This window comes from Eptesicus fuscus, chromosome 20 (genome assembly GCF_027574615.1).
Source record: "Eptesicus fuscus isolate TK198812 chromosome 20, DD_ASM_mEF_20220401, whole genome shotgun sequence".
NCBI classification, from domain to species: Eukaryota; Metazoa; Chordata; class Mammalia; order Chiroptera; family Vespertilionidae; genus Eptesicus; species Eptesicus fuscus.
Window position 1 is genome coordinate 29,691,042 of NC_072492.1, and position 24,210 is coordinate 29,715,251.

The window sequence follows — 24,210 nt, forward strand, 5'->3', positions numbered from 1 at the left end:
ATTAAGGGGAGATCTTTGCTGAAGGTGCTGTCACCCAACTCTTGCTGGCATCCCCCAAATGGGGCCCCAGGTGTGCTCGGCCTTTGGCGGCTGGGAGGCGATGGCCATGGAGCAGAATGAGTTCTCCGGGCATCAGAGATCTCAGTTCTTTTATTTATATTTCTCAATTACAGTTTACATTCAGTAGTATTTTGTATTAGTGTCAGGTACACAGCATCGTGATTAAACAATCAGATACTTTATTTTTATTTATTTATTTACTAGAGGCCCGGTGCACAAAATTCATGCACGGGTAGGGTCCCTAGGCCTGGCCGGTGATCAGGGCCGATCTGTGGGGCCCCCGCTGGCACCCACCTTGGCCAGCCTGGCACCGTATGCTCACTGGCCCTGCTGCCCGCCACCGCCAGTCACCTCCCTCTGCAGGGTGACCGGCAGGGCAATCGGGGGGGCGGGGCCCACTGGCACCCGCCTTGGCTGGCCTGGGGCCTGCGGGCTGGGGGCAGCTCCTGCACTGAGCGTTTGCCCCCTGGTGGTCAGTGCACGTCATAGCGACCGGTCATTCCACCGGTTGTTCTGCCATTCAGTCAATTTGCATATTAGGCTTTTATTATATAGGATATCTTTATTTTAATTTATCCTTATTACTGAAAGTATTACAGATGTCTCCTTTGTTTGTTTGTTTTTCCCACTGCCCCCCTCCACCCCGCCCCCACCCCTCCAGGCTTCATTACTGCACTGTGTCCATGGGCTGTGCGTATATGCCTGTAAGTTCCCCAGTTAACCACTCCCCACCCCACATCCCACCCTCATCTTCCCTCTGAAATCCGTCCGTCTGCTCCAGGCTTCTATTTCTCTGCTTCTGTTTCTCTCATGTGGTAAAGACCATCATATCCTTTACCCAGTGTTCCCCCTGATATTCCCGGGACCCACCTGGCACCGTATGTAGTTATTACATGGTAATAACAGATCTGGGTTCTTGAACCAGGTCAGCCACAAACGTGCTGTTGGATTTGGGGCCATAACTTCTCTGAAGTTCAAATGTAAAATGAGGAGGTGTGGTAAGGGATACAGTGGTTTAGAAAGTTTAAGTTTAAGCTTTATAACCCCTGTTTTATTAAGCTGTATTGTATTAAACAGAGACAAATAGAGGTGTTTTGGTTGAACCTGGGAAGGAGGTTCGCTGCCCTTGACCTGGTCACTAGGCCTGGCCAGCGATCAGGGCCAATCTGTGGGGCCCCCTAGTCCCTGAAGCCATCCCTGGAGACTTCAGAGGGACCCTGTCGCTGCTCAGTAAACAGCTGAAAAACCACTCACCCAGCGACATCATAGAGTTCATTTCCTGGAGGTCTACACTTTGACCCAGTGGCATAGCTGCTGCTTTCTATCCTGCACATTCATGGTGTGTGTGTGTGTGTGTGTGTGTGTGTGTGTGTGTGTTTTAATCAATTTTGAGAGAGAAGCATTGACTCATTGTTCCACTTATTGATGCATTCATTGGTTGATTCTTGTATGTGCACTGACTGGGGATCGAACCTGTGACCTTGACATTTCAGGTCGATGCTCTAATCAACCGAGCTACCCTTCCAGGGCCCACGTTCGTGGTTTGTAGTGTCTGTCCTGGAGAAGAGCTGACGGCCCCTGGACGGGCGGGGAGTTGGTGGTGGGGAGACAAAAAGAAGGGGCTCTGACAGCATGGACTCAGCGTGCCATGTCCCGTGTGCTGCAGGTACCTTCGACCGGAGCGTGACCCTGCTGGAGGTGTGCGGGAGCTGGCCCGAGGGCTTCGGGCTGCGGCACATGTCCTCCATGGAGCACACCGAGGAGGGCCTGCGGGAGCGGCTCGCCGACGCCATGGCCGAGTCGCCCAGCCGGGACGTGGTGGGATCCGGAACAGGTAACGTGGCATCGCACTCCTCGCCTGACTTGGTCACGACTGGCACCTGCTGGTGTGGAGCTTCTTTGGCGGGAGAGGGTGTGTGTTTGTTGTAACTGCTTGTTTCTTTAGTTAGCTCTCTGATTGCCGGCCCCTGGGGAAGCTTCCAGTCATGGGAAACCCTGTGCAGAGGGGAGTTCCCGGTGGAACGGACCCCTCCTCGGTGCAATAATTCATACAAAAAAGTTGTCATGAGCACAGTGTTCTGTAAGTGGCTCCCGGAAGGACACCTTCTCCAGGGGAAGGGACCACGCTGGCGTCTCTAAGGTTTTCAGCAGCCCTTCGGCACTGAGCGCGTAGGCAGCACCCCTGCTCCTGCCATGCTGGGGGCTTCACAGAGTGGCAGGTATCAGGGGGGCCTGCCACCTGGCCGGGGCCGGGGGCGGGGGGGAGCAAGCATGAAGCAGGCAGGGATGGTTTGAGCCCGCCAGACAGTTTTCCCTTACGCTGCCTTTCGCCCTTGTCTTGCCTCTGAGAGGGCCCAGCAACAGGCCTGGGGTGGCTTCCCGCATCCTGGGAGCAGGCAGCAGACATCCTTAGGTGATGGGTGAGCGCTGCCCCAGCAAGCAGGTGTACACATGCGTGCACACACATGTGCCCGTGCACACACAGAGAGCTCGCACTTAGGAAAGACCTCCATCTCCACACAGTCACAGCACAGCCTGCTCTTTGTCCAAAGCACCTCTTCATTCTGGGTATCTGTGCTGCTCGTGGCTGCTGCAGCCCAGCCTTTAAGCCTGAGAAAGACGGCCCCCAGCCTGCTGCCCGGCTTCCTGAGGTTCAGCGGGAACTCGTAGCGGGTGGAGCAGATCCCGCGGCAGGCCCTCCCGCTCCTGCCTTCCTTTACTGTGAACTGCCCGTCCCTGCTCCCCACGCTCCCTGGAGAGAGCATCCCAGAGAGAAGGAACTTACAACCCGGGGGCAGGGACCAGGACCAGCGAGGTGTTGAGGGTCCAAGCATTTGGGCAGGGCTTGAAATGCCTGGCCAGCGTTATCCCACTTCCCGGCGGGTCCTCCGGGGCATTTGGGTCCTGGGGGTCAGCAGTTACGCTTTCCCTCTCTTCTTCCCCCTCCCTTTTAGTCCCTGTGTTCCTGCACTAAGAGGAAAGAGACACTGCACTCCTCCCTCTCCCCACCGTGCCAGCATCGTCCTGCCCATAGTGCTTGTATACCAATTGGCAAAGGAACAGAATGGATGCAAGAGAGGGAGGGAAGCGGCTTAGCTAGAGGCACCAAGTACCTGCTCAGGCCAGGCAGCCAGCCGTCTCTGAGGCCCCGCCTCCTTCCCCGCCCCTTCGCCTCTGGAAGGAGAGGACGCGGCCACTCCACGGCCACGGCCATTCCCTCGGGCGGGTCCAGACACGTGCACACCCTCTCGCTCCCCCCACCAAGAGCTCCCCAGCTGTGGCAGCTGCTCATCCTGCCCTTGTGCTCCCACCTGGGCCCACAGCTGAGGGGCAGCTCTGCTATTGCTGGGGCTCTCACCCCATTTTCCTGGAAAGCTGGCTGAAGCCAGGAACACGTTCCCCTTCTGAATCTCGCTCGGAGCACAGCCTTTCCCCTGAATCTGTGGGCCCCTGGCCGGCCGCAGTTCACATGAACCAGGGCCTGGGGTCCCCAGACTCGGTCCCGGGAGCTGCCCTTCCAGGGGCTGGGGCCGCGGTGGCCAGCTTCCTCTGAGGCCGCTTGGAGCACCTCAGCGTCAGCCAGCAAGCGGGTCGGAGGTGCCTTCGCTCAGGGCCGGGGACTTCAGCCGGGCGCAGACAGTTAGTAACCGAGCAAAACTGGCAGCGAGCCATCTGCCAGACAGCTGGGGCCCAGGGGAGACTTTGTGGCCTTAAGCAGGTTCATGAAATTAAAAAAAGAAATGAGAGAGGAAATTAAAACTGAATGACCCAGGGGTCAAAAAGATAGGAGACGCCCTTTTTGGGCAGAGGGACCGCATGTCCCTCCCCCAGCTGTCACCGAGGGGATTCTTCGGGTCTTCTTGGACCATGTACAGGTGTGCTTTATTTTCCAAAAACGCAGCCTCGGTGTGCAAGGCCAGCAAGTAAAGCAGAGGTGACGGGGGTTCGCCTGCTTCCCTCTGCATTGCTGAGCATCACCTTCACGGTTTAGAACTGCAGATGAAGGTGGCCGGCGGGGGCAGCCCAGCCTGGACGCGGCAGCGAGCAGTCCCCTGCCCGTCAGCCTGCTGCCCAGAGAGAGCTGGGGACATGCAGGGCCGTGTGGGATGAGAATTTCTGGCAAATCACCCCTGGCCGTAGCAGCCTCTCAGTCTCTCTCTCTCCCCCAACCCTGCTTCTGTGGGTGGCGCACAGGATAGGGCCGTGGTCGGCAAACTCATTCGTCAACGGAGCCAAATATCAACAGTACCAACGATTGAAATTTCTTTTGAGAGCCAAGTTTTTTAACTTAAACTTCTTCTAACGCCACTTCTTCAAAATAGACTCACCCAGGCCGTGGTATTTTGTGGAAGAGCCACACTCAAGGGCCAAAGAGCCGCATGTGGCTCGCGAGCCGCGGTTTGCCGACCACTGGGATAGGGTGACAGCCAGTGTTTGCCTGTCAGGGACCAGAGATGACCAGTCCCTGCAGCCTTCTGGGAGGCGCTGGCGGTTTCAGTGCAGCCACCGGGCCTGCTGGCCTCTTACCAAGGTTGCATGGAGCATGCTCTCATGACCCCTGACCCTGCAGCCCAGTATCCAGCATGCCTCGCTCTTCTGCAGGTTTAGCTAGTGACTCGCTGGTAGATGTTTAACACCCAGCTCTCTGTAGGGAAGCGGGAAAAGCCCTAATTTGTAACATTTGGGGATTGCCGTCGTGTAAAAACTCACTATGGCCAATTTCAAGCTACCAACATGTCAGTCGTCTAGCAGAATTCCTGAGGAGGTGACATCAGCTTATTGGTTTATTAATTACCCCAGCAACCCGCCACCGGTAAGCTGTCCCATAGGGCAACTCAGCTCTCCCCTCCGCCTCCCCCGCCCCCCGCCCGCCCCGAACAGCAGAGCCTTTCCAAACCTTGCTGCTCAGAGTGGTGCATGACCCAGCAGCACCATCTGCACCCAGCTGCTGATTAGAAATGCAGAATCCCAGGCCCCACATAGCCCCACTGGATCAGCACCTGCATTTAACAAGCCCTTTCTGCACGTTTGGCTGTGGGAAAGTCTCTGTTAAAACACGGCGAACCTCAGGTGTTAGCTCTGGCCTCCGTGACGGCTGCTGACCAGTGAGTCTAATTAGGTCACATGTGCGGCTTGCCAGCCCGGCTCTACCATAACCGGCTGGACTGCTTTCTTGCTAATATCATTACACTCCTTCCCCCACCCACCCCCCCACTCCTGTTTACACTTCCCTTGTCCCCATTCAGCAGAATTCCAAATTGAGGTCAGTCGAACTCTGCTCTCACTGAGGTTGCTGAAGGAAAATCACAAACTGGCCAGATGGGTGCCCCTGCCCGTGGGTGGTCTCCCCTCTCCAGTGAGCCTGGCAGCCCTGAATGTCCCTACCACCCCCTTCTCCTCGTCTCCGGTGGCACTCATCTTTGGCAGCAGACACCAGTGCCTAGAGCAGTGTCCGGCCCTTCGTGGGTCTGCAGTCACTGCTGAAGGAAGGCATTCTCCATCCAACCTAGACGTTAGCCGTCCTGTTACCGCCCCTGCTTGCTGCGGGGGCACCCCGTCCATTTTCATCCTCTTAGAGATTCCCCAGGTCTCTGGTCCTCGAAGAGCTTATGTATTATGTGTAACATTTTTTTCATAGAATTGCTAGTTATTTAGTAGGACTTAATGTGCTGTTTATTTAGTGGGGTACATAATCAGCCTCTTTCCCTCTTTATGGACACTATTTCGAACTTTCCTCTCTCAAATCTCTCCCCCGCCATCGTGTCTCTCACTCTCAGAAGAGGGCTCAGGGGTGGTTGTCATTGAAGAAACCCCTTGAGTTCCTGCACTCAGACCCTAAATGTTCCTGCAACAACGTGCCTCTCTCCTCCTGTTTCTGCCCCCAGATCGCCCAGCCACCGCAGCCACTCGCCCGTTTACCTCAGCACGGTCGGTCAGGTCGCTGCACCCCAGCCTGGCCCCGTGCACACACCCCGTGACCTTGATCTTGCTTTCCCACGCTCTCCCGGCTTGCCTTCTGCCTCGGGCCGCTTCTCAATCCCTGCCCTGGGTTTTCCTCATCTGTCGGCCTCAGTGTGTTTCTCGGGGCCCCCTCTCGGCCTCTTTCTGTTCCCTCAGTCAGTACAGGGCATCCCCACTGCTACTGAGGCCGCTAATGCCATCTACAAACTGACCACTTCCGAGTAAGCTCCCAGTTGGCTCTCTCTCCTGGTCTCCAGAACCATCTAGACGGTCACCCACTGACATCTCTGCATCCACAGCCGGAACTGCTCTCCCCCTGCCCTGTCCTTCTCCCGGGCTCGCCCACCTCGTGGTGTCCAAAGCCTTCGCGACCAGCCACTGCCCTCCCTCCGGCCAAGCCGAGCTCCCCGAGGGTCTCCGAGCACACGTGCCCTCTCCACCTGCCTGGCCTCTGCACATACCTCTCCCTGGGCCTGGAATGCCGGCTCCCACAGCCCCCTCCTCTCCCGCTCACCCCCCTCAAAATAGCTTGACTAATTCCTGCTTAGCAGACATTCCTTTCAAAATTGCCTTTTGCAGAAAAGTAGAATTTTTTAAAGAAGCAAAACATTGACTTTTTCCAATTGTTTTGTGTCTAGGTAAAGATATAACCGAATATCCCAAAAAATTTTAAGGAACACCTGGATACATATTAAGTACGGTTTCCCTTTAGACGTTAACTCTGTCCATCGCTATTTGGCTACACCTCGCCTTTGCCTTCCGCTCTCTCTGACGTCCAACAGCGAAAGCCCCTCGCCCATTCGCACGGCCCTGGTCAGCTGTCTAAGTGTTCCTGACGCGTCTGTGTCGCAGGCCGCCTCCTTTTGCTGCTCTTGACTTAGGAGCTCACTAAGTCAGTTCTCAAGGTCAAGGGGGACTGTCTCTCCCCTGTGGCTGTGGCGTCCTGCAGTCCCGGGAACCCTGCTCATTCTCCTTTCGGCTTCGTCTTTTCGGTCTGCCGTCTCTTTAACACACTCTCTTCTAACCCAGAGGCAGTTCCTCGTGGGGATCACACTGTGGGCTCCATCTTTGCCTCCTACCTGCTGTCATAAATACATTTATTTCCTCACCCAGATATAGAAAACTTGCACAAGACAATATGATAAGCAATGCATTCTAGGACTTTCTTTTTTCTTTTTTTTCTTCTTTTTATTGAAATGTCACAAACAGCTAACTTGATTTCACAATACATTGATGAATCACTGTCTACAGTTGAGAAACCAGCACTCAAGTTCGTTCTATTAAACCCTCTGAATTTCCCTCCATCTGCATTAATTCCTCAGCAGAAAAGGCTGTGTGTGAGGTTCTTTTCAGCTGAAGCTCTTCCAAAGTTTTGTCAGAAACGTCTTTTACTTGCGGAGAGGGCGTGAATTGTTTCCTCCTTAACAGTAAAGGCACGTTTTGAACCTTAGACGCAGTTCTTTAACCTTTTGCACTCGGATGTCGAGTGTGACTCAACACGGTTAGCATTAAAATAAAGGAATCGAGAAAAAAGCAAGCGAGTGCAAAGGGTTAAGTGGTCAAGATTTCAATAAGTTGGTTAACAAATATCTGTTGATTGCCTATGTTCTGTAAAAGATAAGCTAAAAGCACGGTGTGTATGTGTGTGTGTGTGCACATGCTAATAACATTTCCAGACTGTAGGAATTAAGCTCTCAACAAAGGTTAGCTAGCGTTGCAGGGTTGACCAGATGCGCACCGGGTGTGTGGACCCCTATCCCCGCTCTGGACTAGCTCCTGCAATGGGCCTTGGAGCGCCTGCTTTTCCCCGGCTGATGAGGGCCAGGACAGGTCCCTGCCGGGACACCTCCTGTGGGGCTCATAATCCCCCTCCCCTCGAAAGGTGCCGCAGGACCAGGCGGCAACAATGGCAGGCATCGGGCCGTGAATGAATCCTCTTATCTCTTAGACATCCCTCCTCTCAGGCAAACACTGTCATCCAGCACCTTAGCCAGCCACTTAGGTCCTTGTCTCCCCTTCCCCGAGGGGCCCCGGAATTCTCCTGCGGGGCCTTTACGGAGAACTGTCAGTGTCTTCTCTCAGCGAGCTCCTCGTGGGCCCACGCACCTGTCTGTGGCTGCGGCAGGCAGGCAGGCAGGCTGTCCGCAGGCACCTCTGACTCCCTCCACCCCGGGGTGGACTTCTCAGGAAGAAGGAAGGCTCGGTTCCCCCCCTCAGAGAGAGTCCGTGCTGAGCTGTGGGTCGGCTCCTTCTGCTCCTCTCGCCGCTGCCCTCGGGGGCGCACCCGGCTGAGCTGGGCCAAGCAGACAGCCATCGGCCCCCTGCCCACAGCCCATGCTCCTTCCAGGACTGGACAGCGGAAACCGCCCAGTAACGGACGCCACGCTGGCTGGGGGTGGGGAGGAGAGCGTTAGCCCCAGAGGAACCTGAGCGCCCAGACGCAGAGCCCAGGGCCCGCCCCGCCGCCTTGCGGACCACGGCACCCGCTCGCTCGGGGCGGAAGGGAGCAGCTGCTCCCGGGGTGGTGGGCGGCACGGTTGGTGTTGCTATTTGTGTCTCAGTTCAGTGTCCCATTCCTGTTCCGGCTTCTTTCCCCCAATCTGGAGGAACGGCCAGGTCGGAGGGTCCTCGCGGCTCCCAGCCCCCAGCTCCTGCCACTGAGAAGAGGGTCTTGTTCTGTGCTCTTTCCCGTGGGGGTCAGACGTCCTCACCAGGAGCGGGGAAGCCTGTGCCCTTGGGCAGCTCCGTTCCCTTCCTCGGTCCACTTTCTTCCCCAGCTCCACGGGCAGGGAAACCAGTGCGTCTGGTAAATGTTTACCGATTGCCCCGGCCGGGTCCCGGCCCCGGCCCCACTGCGCTAAGCACTTTGTACGTGTCGCCTCCTCTACTCCCCTCAACTGGAGAATAATGGCCACCTCCTCCCACGTGGCTTCTATGCTCTGCTCTACGCTGGCCACAGAAACGTCCCCTGATCAGATCATCACTGCTGGGTAGACACTCCTGTCTCCAGTTCACAAAGAGAAACGGTGAAATATTGGCAGTAAGATCCTCGCTACAAGACACAGGATTAAACTGAGAAATCCGGGAAGAGTTTCCAGCTCCTCAGATCCCATCAGTCTCACCTGGGCAGCAGGGTCTAGTCATCACGTCCACCCTTTATTCAGAATAGGAGGGGTCCCCAGAAGAGGCGGGGTGCTCGCTCGGAGGGCCCCCTCTGACTGTTGGCCCATTTCCCTACTCACAGGTGCCCAGGCCCACACATTGCAGCCCAGGCCCCTCTCAAGCCCCTTACAGGCCTTCCTCCCACTTCCCCGTCCACAAGGACCCTCACTCACAGTTCCCCACCACCGCCTTCACGCAGACATCCTCGCCTGTCACCGTGTCCCATCATCCCCGGCGCCCGCCCTGCTCACCTGGCTCTGCTGACGTGCCTGCTCCCTCCCCCTCTGCTCAGTCACCGGCTCAGACCAAGCTCAAACCTCAGCTCCTCGGTGAAGCTCTCTCTGGCCAAGCAGCCCAATGCCCTCTCTGTCTCCGCTGAGCTTCTGCACCCCCTCCTGTGGACACCTGGCCCCGGACCGACAGCGAACATTGCCTTTTCCACTACCTGGCAATGGCTGTTCCCTCCTACATGCCGCTGGGGAGGCCCAGCTCTGGCGGTCCCTCGGCCCCTGCCTCAGCCCCACTGCCCATGCAGTGATCTTACCTAAACCCCTTCCAGATTCTGGGACCGTCTTTGTTACCTCTAACCACCAGCCTCCTCCCTGCCCAGCGTCCAGCTCGGGGAGGAGAGCCACGCTGAGCCCCGGTTAATGTTTGTTGAATGACTGGACGGGGTTTTGTGGCTCCTGAGAGGCCAATGAAGCCAGCCAGAGCCCGGGGCGAAATCACTGTGTGTAAAAGACACACTGGATCCTTTCAGGCAGTTCTCAGATCTGATTCCAGGTCAATAGTGCCTCTCTCTCTCTCTCTCTTTCTCTCTCTCGCCCTCTCCCTCTCCCTCTTCCTCATTCTCCTCTGCACATCTTGTAGTTGCCCAAAGTCTACTTTGAACTCTTTAACCGAAACATGCTGATTGCTGTCCACAAGGAGCATGTGCCCCTGGGACTTCATTGGTGAGCCTTCAGAGTCCCCTCTCCAGGGGTTGCCCCAACACAGACGCAGGGATTCCTGTAGAAAATGTCTAGGCTTGGACACAAGGGTGGGGAGGGGCGGTGGGACCCCCCAGATAAGGGCCGTCCTCCGGAGACGTGAAGGCAGGTAAATGGTTAACAAAGGGGAGGGTTTCTCTCTGATCCTCCTCTGCCAGGGAATTCACCTTTAGCCGCTGACCTTTCTGTGAGGGGGGAGAGCTGAGCAAAGTCGCGCACAGTCATGGATGGCTAAATGCCCATCGTTCGTCTGTGCCCCTGCCTCTGCCCCCTGCCGCCTCAGAGACCGTCTGAGGTATGCAGACCACCCCCCAGATGGGACGGCTGGTAACAGGAAAGACACACGTACGCACAGAAAGTGAAAGTTGGGCACGACCCTCTGACCCGTTAGGAATCCAGGGCCTCCGCTCTAAAGCAAGGAGAACGCTGCACAGAGGAGGCCAAGCCATGCCGGTCCAGTCGGATCGAACAGGAGGCGTTTCTGAGCAAGCATAGCAGACCTTCGGCGATGACTTCCCGCCCACTCTCTCTACCCCAGCCCTGCCCAGGGACCTGCAGCCCCTGCAGTAGGCATCTAGACATTTACGGGCAGAATCCCCGACCCCAGGCTCCACCGGCCTCCCCTGACCACCGCCCCCCACATATGTTTTATTTTGTGTAGCTCGATAGCTTGCGATTCCACCCCTCCGAGGGCTTAATGGAGTTTGGGGAGAACCGACATCCAGTTGCTTCATTTGTTTAGGATGACTTTCCATTCGGGGCCCCGCCCTGTGCTCACGTGACTGGCACGTCCCATCCTCTCCGGCCTCCCAGGGCCGGCGTCACATCTCCACTTGGGGCCGTGGGGGAAGCTAAGCCTACCAGCGCCCCCGCCTCCATCTGGGCATGGGCTGGCACTGGGAAGGCATGGAGAGTCTTTGGGTTCATGCTTTATCCCCTGAGCCACGAGGAGCTGCCTAGGAGCCGAGCTGCCTAGGAGCGTGCGGTTCGTGCGTTTGAGCACATCTCCATGAGCCACGTCTCAGCAGCCCAGCCCCACGGCCACTCAGCCACTCAGAGCTCCAGGCCTGGCTTCCACACCCGAGACGGGGAAGAAAGCCTGCGGGGTTGCCCAGGATGCCGGCTCTGCCTCCCCATCCTCGCTGCTCCCCGCCCGGTGCGGCAGGCGGGACTGTGGGCGCTCCTTGGCGGCAGGAGAGGGGGGATGGCAGCAGGTGAACCCGGTGAGCCTGTGTGGGCCCCTCCCTGCGCTGTGCCTCGGGACAGACCACGGACACCCCCTGCCACGCTCTCAGTGGTCCAACCGGATTCTGGTGTCTCCCCCCTTCGATCTCAGCTCTTGCCGCTCTCTTCAAGGTCCAATATTTAAAGAAATATTTTATTTCCAATACAGACACAGCCCTTGATGTAGCAGTAAAAACCACCACCCCTGAGAGGCACATGGCTGTGAAGTGTGTTGGTATGTAACTTCCTGTCTTTGCCCACGTGCAAGGCTTCGTCCCCGCTGCCCCCTTTGTCCCGGGCGAGGTGCCGCCCCGCCCCCCGGTGCTCGGGCTTCGGGAGGCACCGGCGTGAGGGCGAGAGGTCAGCTCAGGCAGGAGACACCTTCCGGCAACGGGGCTGGCGGGTTTGGGATGGGAAGCGTCGCTGGGCCTCACCCAACAAGAGTTTCTTTGAGAATCCCACTCCCCGCCCCCCACTTTTGAGATGGAAGTCAAATTTTCGGATTCTGCTGTGCAGAGCAGAGAGGTCACTGGGCTCTAATGCATTTACCATTGACTGCCCCTCTTGTAGTGCGTCTATTAGTGAGTAATTTGATTTGTACCTATTCATTTGCAGTCCCTGCAGGAGCCTGGAGCTGGCCCCTCGTATAATTGGTGCTGTCTCTATTTTTACATCATTAGATTAGCCCCGACTCCTGGCCACTTGTTGTCTGCGCTTGTCTGTCCATTTATACAACCTAATGTAACACAAAATTCATTACTGATCACATTACTTTCAACTCTGCAGCCAGCCTTGTGATAAACATTTGGTTAACCCCTTCCTGCCCGCGGGAGGGCTGCGGAGCAAATGCACTTCCCCTCGGCAGGCGAATCAATATCTTAATACACCAAAGTGGAATTGCATTTCTAGATTTGTTATTCCTCCTGGAGGAGCAAATGGAAGGGCGCTCAGAGCGAGTGGGATTGAATAATGAATAGGGCCCGGCACCAGCCGCCAGGCCGCCCAGGAGCACAAAGGCTCCCCCGGCATCCGCCCGCCTGCGCATCGGGCCGGCGGCACCGCGGCCATTAACGGGGGCCTGTGCTTCTCTGCCCAGCGCGGAGCAGCGTGGGTTCAAGGGCACAGGCTGGGACCCCGAAGTGGGCCACAGAGACCTTTCCCCTTCCTCCCCGTGTCGCCCCCCCGCCTCTCCCTCCCCCCGCCTGTCATTCTCTTTACTAGACTTGGCCTAGGATGACTGGACCAGGAACTGGGTTCGGTTCCTTAAAACCTGCTTTACTTGTATGAAGGTACCACACATGTGGGCCCGGCACGAATGCCACCAAGAAATTAAACCCACCACTAAGCTAGAGCCTACCCTTTGGAACCAAGTGCACCAGGCGCTTCGGTTGGTTCACACCTACCTGTGTGTGTGCCTGCGCTCGGTCCGGCTCCGCGGGAGGGATGCTGTGAGCAGCACGGGGGCTGCACTGGAGCTGGCCTGACTTCTTCAAGGGACCCCCCCCCCCCCGAGCTCTGTTTAAGCTGGAAGATTCTCCCCTACCCCCACCCTGGCCATCCCCCCCCCCCCCCAGCCCCCATTTGTCTCTGGGTAGCATCCACACCCACTCTAAGTCATTAACTCGCAGGACAGTTTGTTTCCAAAGGAAAAATACCCTGACTTATTAAGAAACTCTCATAAAGCCTGTTCTACAGTAATTAGAAAAGTAGGCGTAGAGGAAGTAGAATGGAACCCATTACTATGAAAGTCATAAATCCCGGAGTAAAAAGAAGCCGTAAACAAGATACTCAGCTGGGAGTGGGAGCTGGAAAGAGCGCCCGTCTAGGGGCCGTGCTGGAGGCCGTTCTGTTGGGGGGCGGGGGCTCCCGCCGCCTCCTGCCAGGGCCGCCCCAGGGTCCCTGCGGCCCCGTCCCTGGCCCAGAGCCCAACAGGCCTGAAATGACCAGCGGTCCGAGGGACGCCTAGAGAGGGCTCAGACGCTGCTCTTGGCCTTCTCCCCGGTTCCCCCCGGCATTCCTGGGCCGAGCGGGGTGGTGTGGGGGTGGCTGCAAGGTGAGATGGCAGAGGTTGGGGGCGGTGCTCGCCCCGCCCTGACCGTGGGAAGCTGCATTTCTCACGAGGGGCCGCGGAGACTCCAGAATTAGAACCACGTGCTTCCTATTGTGAGGAAGGACAACCGGGCATCTTGGCGGGGTGTCCTCGGTGCCTCTCTCCAGGCAGGGGGAGGAGGACACCGGAGTGTCCCCGAGGGGAGCCCTGCCTCCGCGGGCGCTCTCCCCGCCCCACCCACCATGCACGAACTTGCTCCGTGGGGAGCCTGCAGTGCGGCCTCAGCTGTTAATCCTCTCAGGTGGGACGGGGGACTGCGTGTCCCCACTGCGCCCCGGCCATCAGCTCTAGAAAACAGCAGAGTGCGGCTGTGACCTTTGCCGAGGAGGACAGACCGGTGACAGGGAGGCTGGTGGAATGAGAGGCTTTGATTTCTTAACCTTGATGGAAAGTGGGGAAAGCCACATCTTACCAAACTCTTCCGCTGCGTCGCGGAGAATGTAATTACGTTCGGACATCTGAATGAGAACCAGATGTGCGCTGGCCCGTGGGGCGCGGCGCCTCCTGCGGTCTGCAGGCCCCTGTGCCGTCCCGCGGCCCCCGAGGCCGCTCGGCAAGACCCACCTGGGAGCTGGGTGGGGTCGTCAGAGCGTCGGGGCTGGACTTAGGAGCCGGGAGGGGCAGGGCCAGCTGCCAGACACCTGGTTCCACGGGACCGTCTCCAAGCCCCGTCTCTTCTTAGCCATGCTGAGTGGGCACGCGGGGGCCCTCGCTGGCACCCACCCCGCCCACATGCAGACACACACGCTAGGAGGTCATGTCGCAGCCCCGGGCGGGCATTTTCTCTCACCAAACACAGAGCCAGGCTGCCCAGCCCCGCGTCTGCCTCAGCGGGCGTCTCCCGCGGCTCTGCCCACCCCCCCACACCCCGCGTGGTGCCGAGGACCTGGGGCTGGGAAGGGCATTCAGGCCTCCTGGGTGGGGAGCACTCCCCCGGGGGCCTCAGCTGCCAACACACCAGAGCCGGCAAAGCTCACCTTGTAACCAGGACGCCCGCCCCTCCCGCCTGACCGGTGAGGAAGCAGATGAGAAGTGAAGTGACCGGCCCAGGTCACCCAGGTCATGGGCACCAGGACTCCCCGGCCTCCCGCCACGGCCCTTCCCCTTCTCACGTCCCGGGGAGTTCCGCCCGGGCTTACCCAACGCCTCAAACCCAGGGCAGCGCCAGCCAGGCCTGCGCAGCCTCTGCTCTGCCGCGCGTACTGTGCCGCGACAGGACGCACTCTGTCTGGTCAGGACGCGAAGTCACCCTGATAGAGTGGCCCCGAGAAGGCCACTGCCCAGGGTGCTGGTCCCGGCTGTCCCGGTGGGAGGTCCTGTCTCTCCTCCTTTGAAGCCAAGACCGGGGAGGACCTGAGCGCCGTGGGTCCCTGGGAGCGGGTGTGGCAGCATTTCTGCTGCGAGGCTGTCCTGCCTGGGACCTGGGAAACGGCTTCAGCTCCGAACCAGGCCAGCGTGCCCTCCCGCTGATGCCCTGCCTGTGGGCACGGCTCATCGGCCGGTCAGAGGCTACGCAGGAATTGAGCGAGGAGGAAAGCAAGCACATTGGTGGGAGCCCCGTGGGACGAATGAGGCTCGGCCGGTAGGAAGGGCGTGCGGGCGGCACTGGGACCGGGCCGCGTGCGGGGAGGGCACCGGAAGCAGGTGGCGTCGGCGGGCCTGGGCTCCGTGCTCAGACGTAGGTGTTAAGCCCAGAGATAACCAGGCCAGAGTGGCCCTGCTTCTCATCTGCTCCCAGGTCCCACCCGCCCCTCAGGGGATCCCTATTATCTGAATGCAGAGGAGCCTGTTCATCCTCAGCCCCTCCGCGTCGGGAAGCTGCCCTCCTGCGTTCCCCCATCTTGCCTGGGAAGGGGGCAGGAGCCCCTGCTTAGGGGACAGGAGGTCCTTGGAGGACCAGCCCCCGTCCTCCGCGCCCTCCGTGACGGTCTGTGGGCCTGTGCTAGCCATGCAGCCAGAGGGGACCCTGCAGGGGGAGCGTGGGGAGGGCGGGGTGGGTGTGTCTGAGGGAAGAAGAGCAAGGCCTCCCCTCAGGCTGCCTCCTGGAACTGCTGCCCTTTTAACCTCCGAAAAAGTGCCCCGGGGCTGAGGTGGGCTCCCGCCCAGAGCGTGGTCTCTGGCAGGGCTGGCAGGGTTTCTAGAAGCATTCTCAGCCAACGCCACCTGCCCCCTGCAGGAGGGAGTGGCCGTTCCCAGGCCAGGACTGCTGTCCACCCCGAGCTGGCCCTGGGCCATCTTCCCGGGGTCGGCACCGGGAAGCGGCCTGTTTCGCTGAGCCCGGCAGGATGCATTCCAGCCCGGCCGCCTCGGCTTCTCCGCAAGCCCCAGGTTGCTCAGTGGGTCCCAGGCCCTGTTGGCAGGCCCCTTGCGGACCAAGTTCTTGCTTGGGGCGGCCCCGTCTGGATCCATTTGCGGACCTTGCAGCAGTCCTGTGGTCCCCCGATCTCCTCTCCGCAGAGCCCATCCAGGGAAGACGCCGAAAATCCCTAACCTCCCCACCCTCCCCCCACCCCATTCCCTGGCCCAGAAGCCTCACAGCAGAAGGGGATTGGAACCGTTTCTGTTTGCAGACCTTCCCTGAGCCAGACACTGGGCAACACGGAGCAGTTGAGCTGGCTGCTCTGGGCCCCGGGACCACCCGCCCCCCCGGGGTACCACTGAGCCCAGCCCGAGCCAGGGGTTTAACCACAGACCCCGCCACAGACAGGGGAAGACTGGGAGGTGGGCGCAGGAGGGAAAAATCGATGCACGTCAACAGGGTTGGAAATTTATTTTCCAGCTTGGAACAGGGTCTTTACAACGAGGCAAGGAGGGAAACGGAGAGCTATAAACACATATCTGCCATCTTCCTCCGCGGGCCATTTCTTGATTAAAAAGAATCTTTCGCGAGGTCCAGTGGAGGGCAGGCTGGTGGGGGGCTGGATGGCAGAGACACCTGCTGGGGAGGAAGGGGGAGGGGGCCTGGGGTCCCGTGGATCACCGCAGTCACGGGGACAATGGCAGCAGTCCTGGGGCTCAGGTTGGCTGGCCGGAAGCTGTGCTCTGGGGTGCGATCTGCATGCCTTATCTCATTTATGTCTCCCTCCCCCGCTCGAGGAAACGGACCTGGGTATCCTCACGGGCGGGAAACTGAGGCACAACAATGTGGAGGGACCTGCTGCAAATCTCCCGGGTGCAGGGGCTGAGCTTGTGCTTTTATCCACTCTGCCCAACTGCCCCCCGAGCCTGGGCAGCCCCCCCCCCCCCCCCCCACCCCCGCTCAGGCCTTTGGCGAGGCGGCATGCTCCCTTCGCGCTGCCAGAAGTGGGCAGGCTGTGGGTGCAGGGTAAGACTGGCCCCGACGTCTAACCCTCCTCCCACAGGCCACTTGGGTGGTGAGCTGGGGACTGGGGTGTGTGGCTGCCGCCAGGGCCCAATAAAAGTGCTCTGCTAATCCCGTTAATGAGCGACACGGGGAGGCTCGGTGCACAGGGCAGGCTGGCCGGGGCCGCTGAGCACACCAGAGGGCCGGCAGTAGGTGGAGAGGGACGTGCCGGGCGGCCTGGGCTGAGCCGGGGGGTCCCAGGGACCCTCTCCCCGAACACACACACAGCACTGCCCTCAGGGACCCCGCCAGGTCCCAGGAACAGGCCTCCACCCTGCCCCCGACCGCCAGAAGCCAGAGGGGCTGGCCTCAGAGTCTCTGGCCATCTGTCCCCACTGCCCTCCGGCCTGGAGGTCAAGCCCAAAGTCGGACTTCACTTCTGAGCCTCCCCTGGGGCCTCCTGCCCCCTTGGGCTCACCCAGCCCTCCGCACGGCTCAGTAGGCCGTGCCCCAGCGTTTCACCGCCTCCCAGCGAACTGGGGAATTGAGACGTCGGTGCTTATGAGGTGACTGACGCATGAAGAGGCCTCCATTCGGTCTGTCCCCAGAAGCCCTGCCTTGCAGGTGGAGGGTGGCCTCGCGGGAGGGCAGGGTCTGTACCCAGGGGAGAGGACGACCCGAGGGAGAACCTCAGGGAAGCAGACGGGGACCAGCACTGCCCCTCAGCGCCCACCACAGCTCCAGGAGGCGGCTTCCGTGGCTCCTGCCTTTGCAAAGGGGCCGCTGGGGGTGCGGGGAGAGGAGTGATGGCGAGGGAACAGCCCAGCCCAGGAGCGGGGTGCCCTGGCGCTCCCACGTCCTCCGCCAGGCTGAGCGCTACTCCTCGCTGGGTCGGCCTTGGTGCATGTGCCCCAGCCGCAGGGCTGCTTCCCCCGACGAGGTCAGCGCCCTCCCTGACACCTTTGAGCCGTGCCAGGCTCCGCATGTGCGGGCAGCCTGAGGGGCAGGCTTTCTCGTTCCTCCGCGTATTTCACGAGCCAGAGCTCGCCCCACTCTCCCCCGTCCCCGTGGCTTGCCCATCCTGGCCCGTGGCATAGCAGGCCCATCGCCAATCGGAGCCAGTGGGAAGGGGTGGGCACGGCCAGCGGCGGCATGGGGAGCCAGGCTTAGTGTTGCCGGGGGCGGGGGGGGGGGGAGGTCGCACCTTCATCCCGGGGTCTGCGGCTCTCTCTCACAAGGTTGTGCACCCAGAGGTGACTTCCTACTCTTGCTTGGAGTTGCGTCCACAAGCTGGGGAGCCAGCACCCGCCTCCCCGGTGCACAGAGCTCCTGGAGGGTGTGCGGCCTCAGCACTATGACCTGTCGGAGGGCAGCCACGTACCTCGGAGCCGCTCCTCGCCCCGGCCTGGCTTTGAGGCCTGCAGAGCAGCCTCTCTCGGAGCTCGCCCTCTCCACCGCCTGCATCGGCATGCTTCCCCTTCGTCCCCCCGGAGCCCAGCTCGCTCCTGCAGCCTTGGCAGGCTTCTGGCGGGCTTTCCCCACAAGCCCGGCTCAGCGGCAGGAGAGCTGCCCGGCCTGGGGGTCTTGGGAGGGAGGGAGGCGGGGGCAGTTGAGGCTGGGCCGCTGAGTCAACACGTCGGAAGTCGTCTCTGAAAACCCCGCGGCCTGTCTCTGTCTCCTCTCCCTCTCCCGGCAGCCCACCTGCATGGGGCGCCGTCCGTCGGCACTGCATGGGCCCAGGCCCTTCCCTCCCCACAGCCGCCCCTCGTGCTCCGTGTGCGGCTCCTCCCCCCACTCCCACGCCGAAGGGAGTCTTGGCTCTGTCACCACAGTTCCGTCCCTGAGACCCCATCGGATTGGGCCCCGGCCCCCTACACATGCATGGCACCGTCCTCGCTGCAGGATTCCGCCGCAGCTTACCCTCCCCCAGCGTGACACCCACACCTCCGTCCGTCCGCACCTCCGAACGCCCTCTCACCTGCTTGCAGAGACCCGTGTACTTCTTGATCGTTGTCCATATCTTTTCCAAAAAAGATGCCTCAATGCTTTTCTTTTCACAAGGGAAAAAAAAAGGAAAAAAAAAACAATGCCAACAGCCCAGCGTCCGTGAGCAACCCAACAGTAACAAAGCATGTGTGCGGGATGGAGGAAGGTAAGGCCACACGTTTCCATTTGCCGCTTGCTGCTAGGGCTGGGCGGCCGGGGTGACTCGGGGGAGGGGCGGGGGGAGGGGGGCGTGTGTGCACCCCTCCTCCACTCCCACTCCCACACACGCTCATTGCTCTGTCTTGGGGGTTAAAGACGGCATGTAGGAAAGAGGCCAGGACCGGCCAAACCCAGCCAGACCCTGGTTCTTTCACTAACAATTCACACGGAAAAACCCCTCCCCCCTTCCACATCACTCATTCATTCCAGAACTGCTCCCTGCACACCAGCTGTTTCCTAGGCCCGGTGGTTGGCACTAGGCACACGGAGATAAGGCACAGCTCAGGCCCCGGGGGCTCGCCGCCTGGACGGGGCACACCTGAGCAGAGGTGCTCGGCGCAGCGGGGCCTGGCCAGCTGTGCCAGGGCAGCAGGCGGGCTCACAGGGCAGTGCATGCTGTGCTCAGCTCTGGAGGATGAGCGGGTGGCCTGGGGGCTGAGGGAGCCTGGAGAGCTCTAAGAACTTCTCAAGTTCACTCCTTTATTTGCTCAATTTAGTACCATTAGTGAGGCAGGCCCTGGAAGGGGGTTGAGGCCTTATCCTGGGCACCGCTAGGGGTCAAAGGTCTCTAAGCAGAGGAAGAGCAAGATGAGGTTTGTGCTGTACACAGACCACTGGCGTTGGTGTGCTGGCGGGTTGGAGAGGGGGGGGGGTCAGGAGGTCAGGAGGTCAATGGGGAAGGTATCCAGGTGGGAAGTGCAGGCCTCACCAGGCAGTGGCAGTGGGGATGGAGAGGAGGGGAGAGGCTGGTCACCCTGGGACGTGGGGCGAGGGAGAAGCCTGCCCACTCCCATCGTGCCCAGACCTAACTGGTGAAGAGACCACCTGAGCCAGGCAGCTCCGGCTACACCTGGGCTCCAGGAGCCCTGCCCCTGCGCTGGCACACGGCGGGACGAGCTGCGTCTGCTGGGACTCGGGGGGGTGGGGTCGCCGAGGCTGCAGGTGGGGTTGCTGTGGGCCTGTGCCAAGGGCTGTGGGGGTGCCGCGCTTGGGCCCGGGCTCCGGGCTCCTCGGCTTCCTTGGCCGTGCAGAGGTGTCAGCACTTCGCATGGAGAACGTGGGGCCTGTCCCCCAGCTCTGGAAAGGGGCCCACCCTCCCCCATCCTAGTGGCCTTTCCTGCTCCTTCATCGGGGGCTTTTCTTCCTTGGGCCTGCTGTCCAGACCCTAAGGAAGCCCCTGCTTTTCTTGCTCCTGACTGCCGGCGCTCTCTCCTGCCCTCCTGGCCCTGCTGTCAGCGCCCCCTAGTGCCGGGATGGCTGTGCATGAGGGCACGGGCCTCTGGCACCAAAGGGGGGCCTCAGAGATCTCGCACAGGCTCCTCTGCTTGCTCGTGGGAAAGAAGGGGACGGAGGCCGCTTTCTCGGAGTCCAAAGCTTCCCTATAGAAGCCCCAAGGTCTATCCTCTGCTTTCCCGTCCTCGCCCTCTCTCGGCACCATGACCTTTACTCCCGAAGTAGGGTGAGTCTGCAGCAGGGGCCGGAAGAAGAGCCCACACAGGAACCGGGTTCCGTCCAGGTCTAGCTAACTCTTCCCCACCAGGGCAGCCAGTGTCTCTTGCAGATCAGGGACCATCGCCAGGCCCACTGCCGGTACCCACACGCCCCTCCTCCCACGCCCCCGTCTGCCGAGAGGGTCTGGTGCCCGGCCACACCCTTGCAGATGTGGCTGATGCAACCCGGAGGCCCCTCAAACCTGGTCCCCCAGGTGCCTGCTCTGAAGGAGGGCACACAGACTCCCCCACCCCATCCTGTGGCTGCTGCTACTGAGCAGCCTCAGTGCTTTGGGGTAGCCTGCGGCGAGTGGGGATCAGTGGTTGGTTCCTGGACGGCTGGTAATGGCCAGCCCAGGGGGAAAGGCCATGACCCGCTCCCTAACCAAAGCCAGCTGTGCTGCGTGTGTGTGGCGGCGGGGGGCTGGGAGCGGGTGCAGGCCGGAGATAAAGGTCTCAAGCAGCCGGGACAAGTGGGACAGGCGCACATACCTTGCCGTTTCAAATGACTGCGTGGCAGTCCTGAGCTCCCGAGGCTCCCTCAGTCCGAGACAGGTGTCCCTTGGAGAAGGAAAGGTCACAGGTCACCACATCGCTCAGAGTCTGCCCAGGGGTGTGTGTGACCACATCTGAGAGCCCACTCTGAGGGACTGAAAGGGGATAGGAACCGGCCACTTTCCAAAAGCCAAGCAGCAGCTCCTCTTTCCCTGCATTCAGCACCCAAGGAAGTCTATTCACAACCCACTGCCCGGGACCGGTCTCGGGTCAAGAGAGGGTTAAGAGATGGTTGGGCAGTAAGGTGCCCGCTGCCGAATGAGGTGGGATCAGCTGCAAGGTGGCAGCATGACTGTGTCAGGAGGGGCTGGAGCCGCCCTGCCTGCCTCCCAGGTCCACTCTGAGCATGTACATTGGGGGGGAGGGGGGGACGGGTCTCAGGAGACCTGGTGGGTAAGAAGAAGAAAGAAAGCCTTTCTGCATTGGACTAGGCCCCTCTCAAACCAGGCATTCCCTCCTGCCAACGAGGAACCAGGGCCTGGCCAGCAGGCAGGTTGCATGGGCGAGAATGAATGAGCAAGTGAGAGGCTGAGCCAGGGTGGGAGCCCTGGGCAGGGGCGGAGGGGCAGGGGCAGGCCAGGCGGGGAAGCCACAGCCTTCCTGTCCTGGCTTCTCCCCTCCTGCCTGACCTGTAGATCCAGGACAGGAGCCAGCCTTGGAGTCAGGGGAGCATGCAGGCTGTGCATGAGTATGTGTGCAGGCGTGGGCGCACGTCCGCGGTGTGGGCCAGACAAATCGTCAGGGTGGTCATACTTCTGCCCCAAAGGGGTCCCACAACAAGAGAGCAACTGGAGCCCAGCAGCCACGGGAGCGTCTCCCTCCTCCGCTGAGCCTCCCTGTGACCCGAGCTGCCACCTGTCCATCTGGGGAGCATGCGGGGATCCCCTGCAGCAGGATGGAAATGGACCCAGATGGGCGCCTCCAGACAAGCAGCCCAGCCCCATCCCCAGACTGCACTGACCGGGCCTGGCCCTCTCCTTGTCTTGCAGAACTTCAGCGCGAGGGAAGCATCGAGACTCTGAGTAACAGCTCGGGTTCTACCAGCGGCAGCATCCCAAGAAACTTCGATGGCTACCGATCGCCGCTGCCCACCAATGAGAGTCAGCCCCTCAGCCTCTTCCCTACCAGCTTCTCCTAGGTGCCAGCGACCTGCTTCGGACTGGCCGGCCCACTCGCCTGCCTGCCGGGGGAAGGAGGAGACGCCCCCCTCCGACTCTCCCCGTCCGTCTCTGCTCCTCTTTCACCAACCACCTTCCCCAAGCCTAGTGACAACAGCCCCCCCCCCTCCCTGGATGGAGAAGAGACCCTTCCCCAGAGCACCTGGGTGCACGCGGACCCCGTCAGCAGGGCTGGGGCCGAAAGAGACTGCAGAAGCGCCGCCCCCTCCTGTTTGCACATGGTGTCCTGCGTTGGATCCGCTTTTGTATTTTCTAACCCACGGGGGGCCTGTGGGGGGGGGGAGGGGGAGAGGATGGACGGCCTGGCCAGGCATTTCGACGCTGATCGCCAGCCCCAGCCCACTCCTGGCTGTGGCTCACACTGCCCAGCTCCCCTTGGTCAGCCTCCCTCTGGAATGGGGTGAATTGAGGCCCAGAGTGTTAGGGGAGGAGAAAGCAAGGGAAAGCCCTCCTCCTCTTCTTCCCTTCGGCTCGTGGGAAGGATCTGTCTTTCTTGTCTATAAGCCCGTGTACACTGGTCCCGAACTGTTCGCTGAAGGAAACAGTGGTTCCCGAGGCCCTGTCAAAAGTGCACGTCTTTCCAATAAATCATGCTGCAACTGGTGTCCACCCCTGAGCTGCTGGGGGCAGGGCCCTCGCCGAGCAGAGTCCTGTGGGCCTGACCCTGTGTCCCTGCTGCCAGCACCCCTGGCCTGACATGTGCCACTGAGGGGGAGTCATCGAGGGAATAGGAAGGAGGAGAATATTTGCCTTGGAATTTGGGTGGGGCCTGATTTAAATCCATTCTCCAACCTTCCTTCCTGTTAGCAGAGCCAGTGTGTTCTGGGGCCACCACAGGCCTGACACTCCCTGTCTGTGGCAGGAGCAGGGGGGGGAGCAAAAAGGGGTGCTGAGCAGAATAATACTAGCCCTCGTCCCCACTTCTCTAGACCCCAGAGAGGCCTGGGAGGATCGAAGGAAACCTAATGAGCCAGCTGTGGTCTGGGGTGGAGTTTAACGTAACAGCCACAATCAGGCCTTCCCGTCCAACTATCCGACAGGAGCTGGGACAGCTCTTGGGGCCCTGCCCCCTTCACAGGCACCCCCTCCAACCCGGGCACCTGAGAAGAGATCAGTTGGGCCTGTTAGGAGGAGGGGGACCTGAATCACACTGGGTTCTGGAAGCTGAGTACCTGGCCCTACACTGGGTGGCTGAAGCCAGTCCCTTCTGCCTAGGAACCTGCAGGGTGAGCAATCACATGGCGGAGGGCAGCGTGCTGGAAGGTCAGGAGGCCTGGGCACGGCCAGCGGGAGCTGCCGGAGGGGCAGCAGCTTTTCCCCATTTCGAGACGTTGATGTGTCGGGCACAGCCTCCAGCCAGAGCCAGAGCAGTGTTTCAGTTAAAAGGGGGCGGGGGGAGGGCTGCCATGAGGCTACCTGTGCATTCTATCCCTGGGCTGGCTCCCTGGGGGGTGAGTCCAGAGTTCTAGGAAGGGTGAGCCCCTGAGAACCCCCCTATGGCAAATGGATGGGGCCAAGATGGAGAGCCAGGAGCTCTCTCCAACCCTGCAGGGAACGGCTGGCAGCTTGGAGTCAGGAGTCCTCCCTGGCTCAGCCCTTTCCCTCCAGGGGGTGCAAAACAGCTGTGGCCTCCTCCAGTCAGGGAAAGTGGTGGGTGTAGGGCTGGACTTGCCGGCTGAGCTTGCAGGACAATCTGGTTATTCATCTGCTCACAGCCAGGGCAACTCTTTGAGTATGTGGGGGGAGGGGGAGGATAAGAGAGGCCAGATAAGCTGGCCCCATGGCGGCTGCCACTGGAGCTCAGGTTATCAGAGAGGCCTTGGGCCTGGCCCCTGACTAATTGGGGAGGTTATGGGCCCTGCCACAGCCTGTAATCAGCTGGAAGTGAGGGCTGGGCTCCAGGGTGGGGGACCTTACTGCCCACTGGCCATGGAACAGCAGCCTCCAAGTCTCTAGAGAGAACATCTAAGGC

The 24,210-nt window shown here is 60.3% G+C and overlaps 1 protein-coding gene across 1 annotated transcript in view; it reads left to right on the forward strand.

Annotated features, from left to right (window-relative positions):
* BCAS3 (BCAS3 microtubule associated cell migration factor) overlaps positions 1–22,519 on the forward strand; it is a 464,879-nt gene extending 442,360 nt beyond the window's left edge. Inside the window, exons 24-26 of the mRNA XM_028157532.2 lie at positions 1,727–1,894; positions 11,566–11,631; positions 22,050–22,519. Of these exons, the coding sequence (XP_028013333.1) occupies positions 1,727–1,894; positions 11,566–11,631; positions 22,050–22,198 (383 nt within the window). The 3' untranslated portion in view covers positions 22,199–22,519. The remainder of the gene's footprint in view (positions 1–1,726; positions 1,895–11,565; positions 11,632–22,049) is intronic.
* Positions 22,520–24,210: the final 1,691 nt, after the last annotated feature.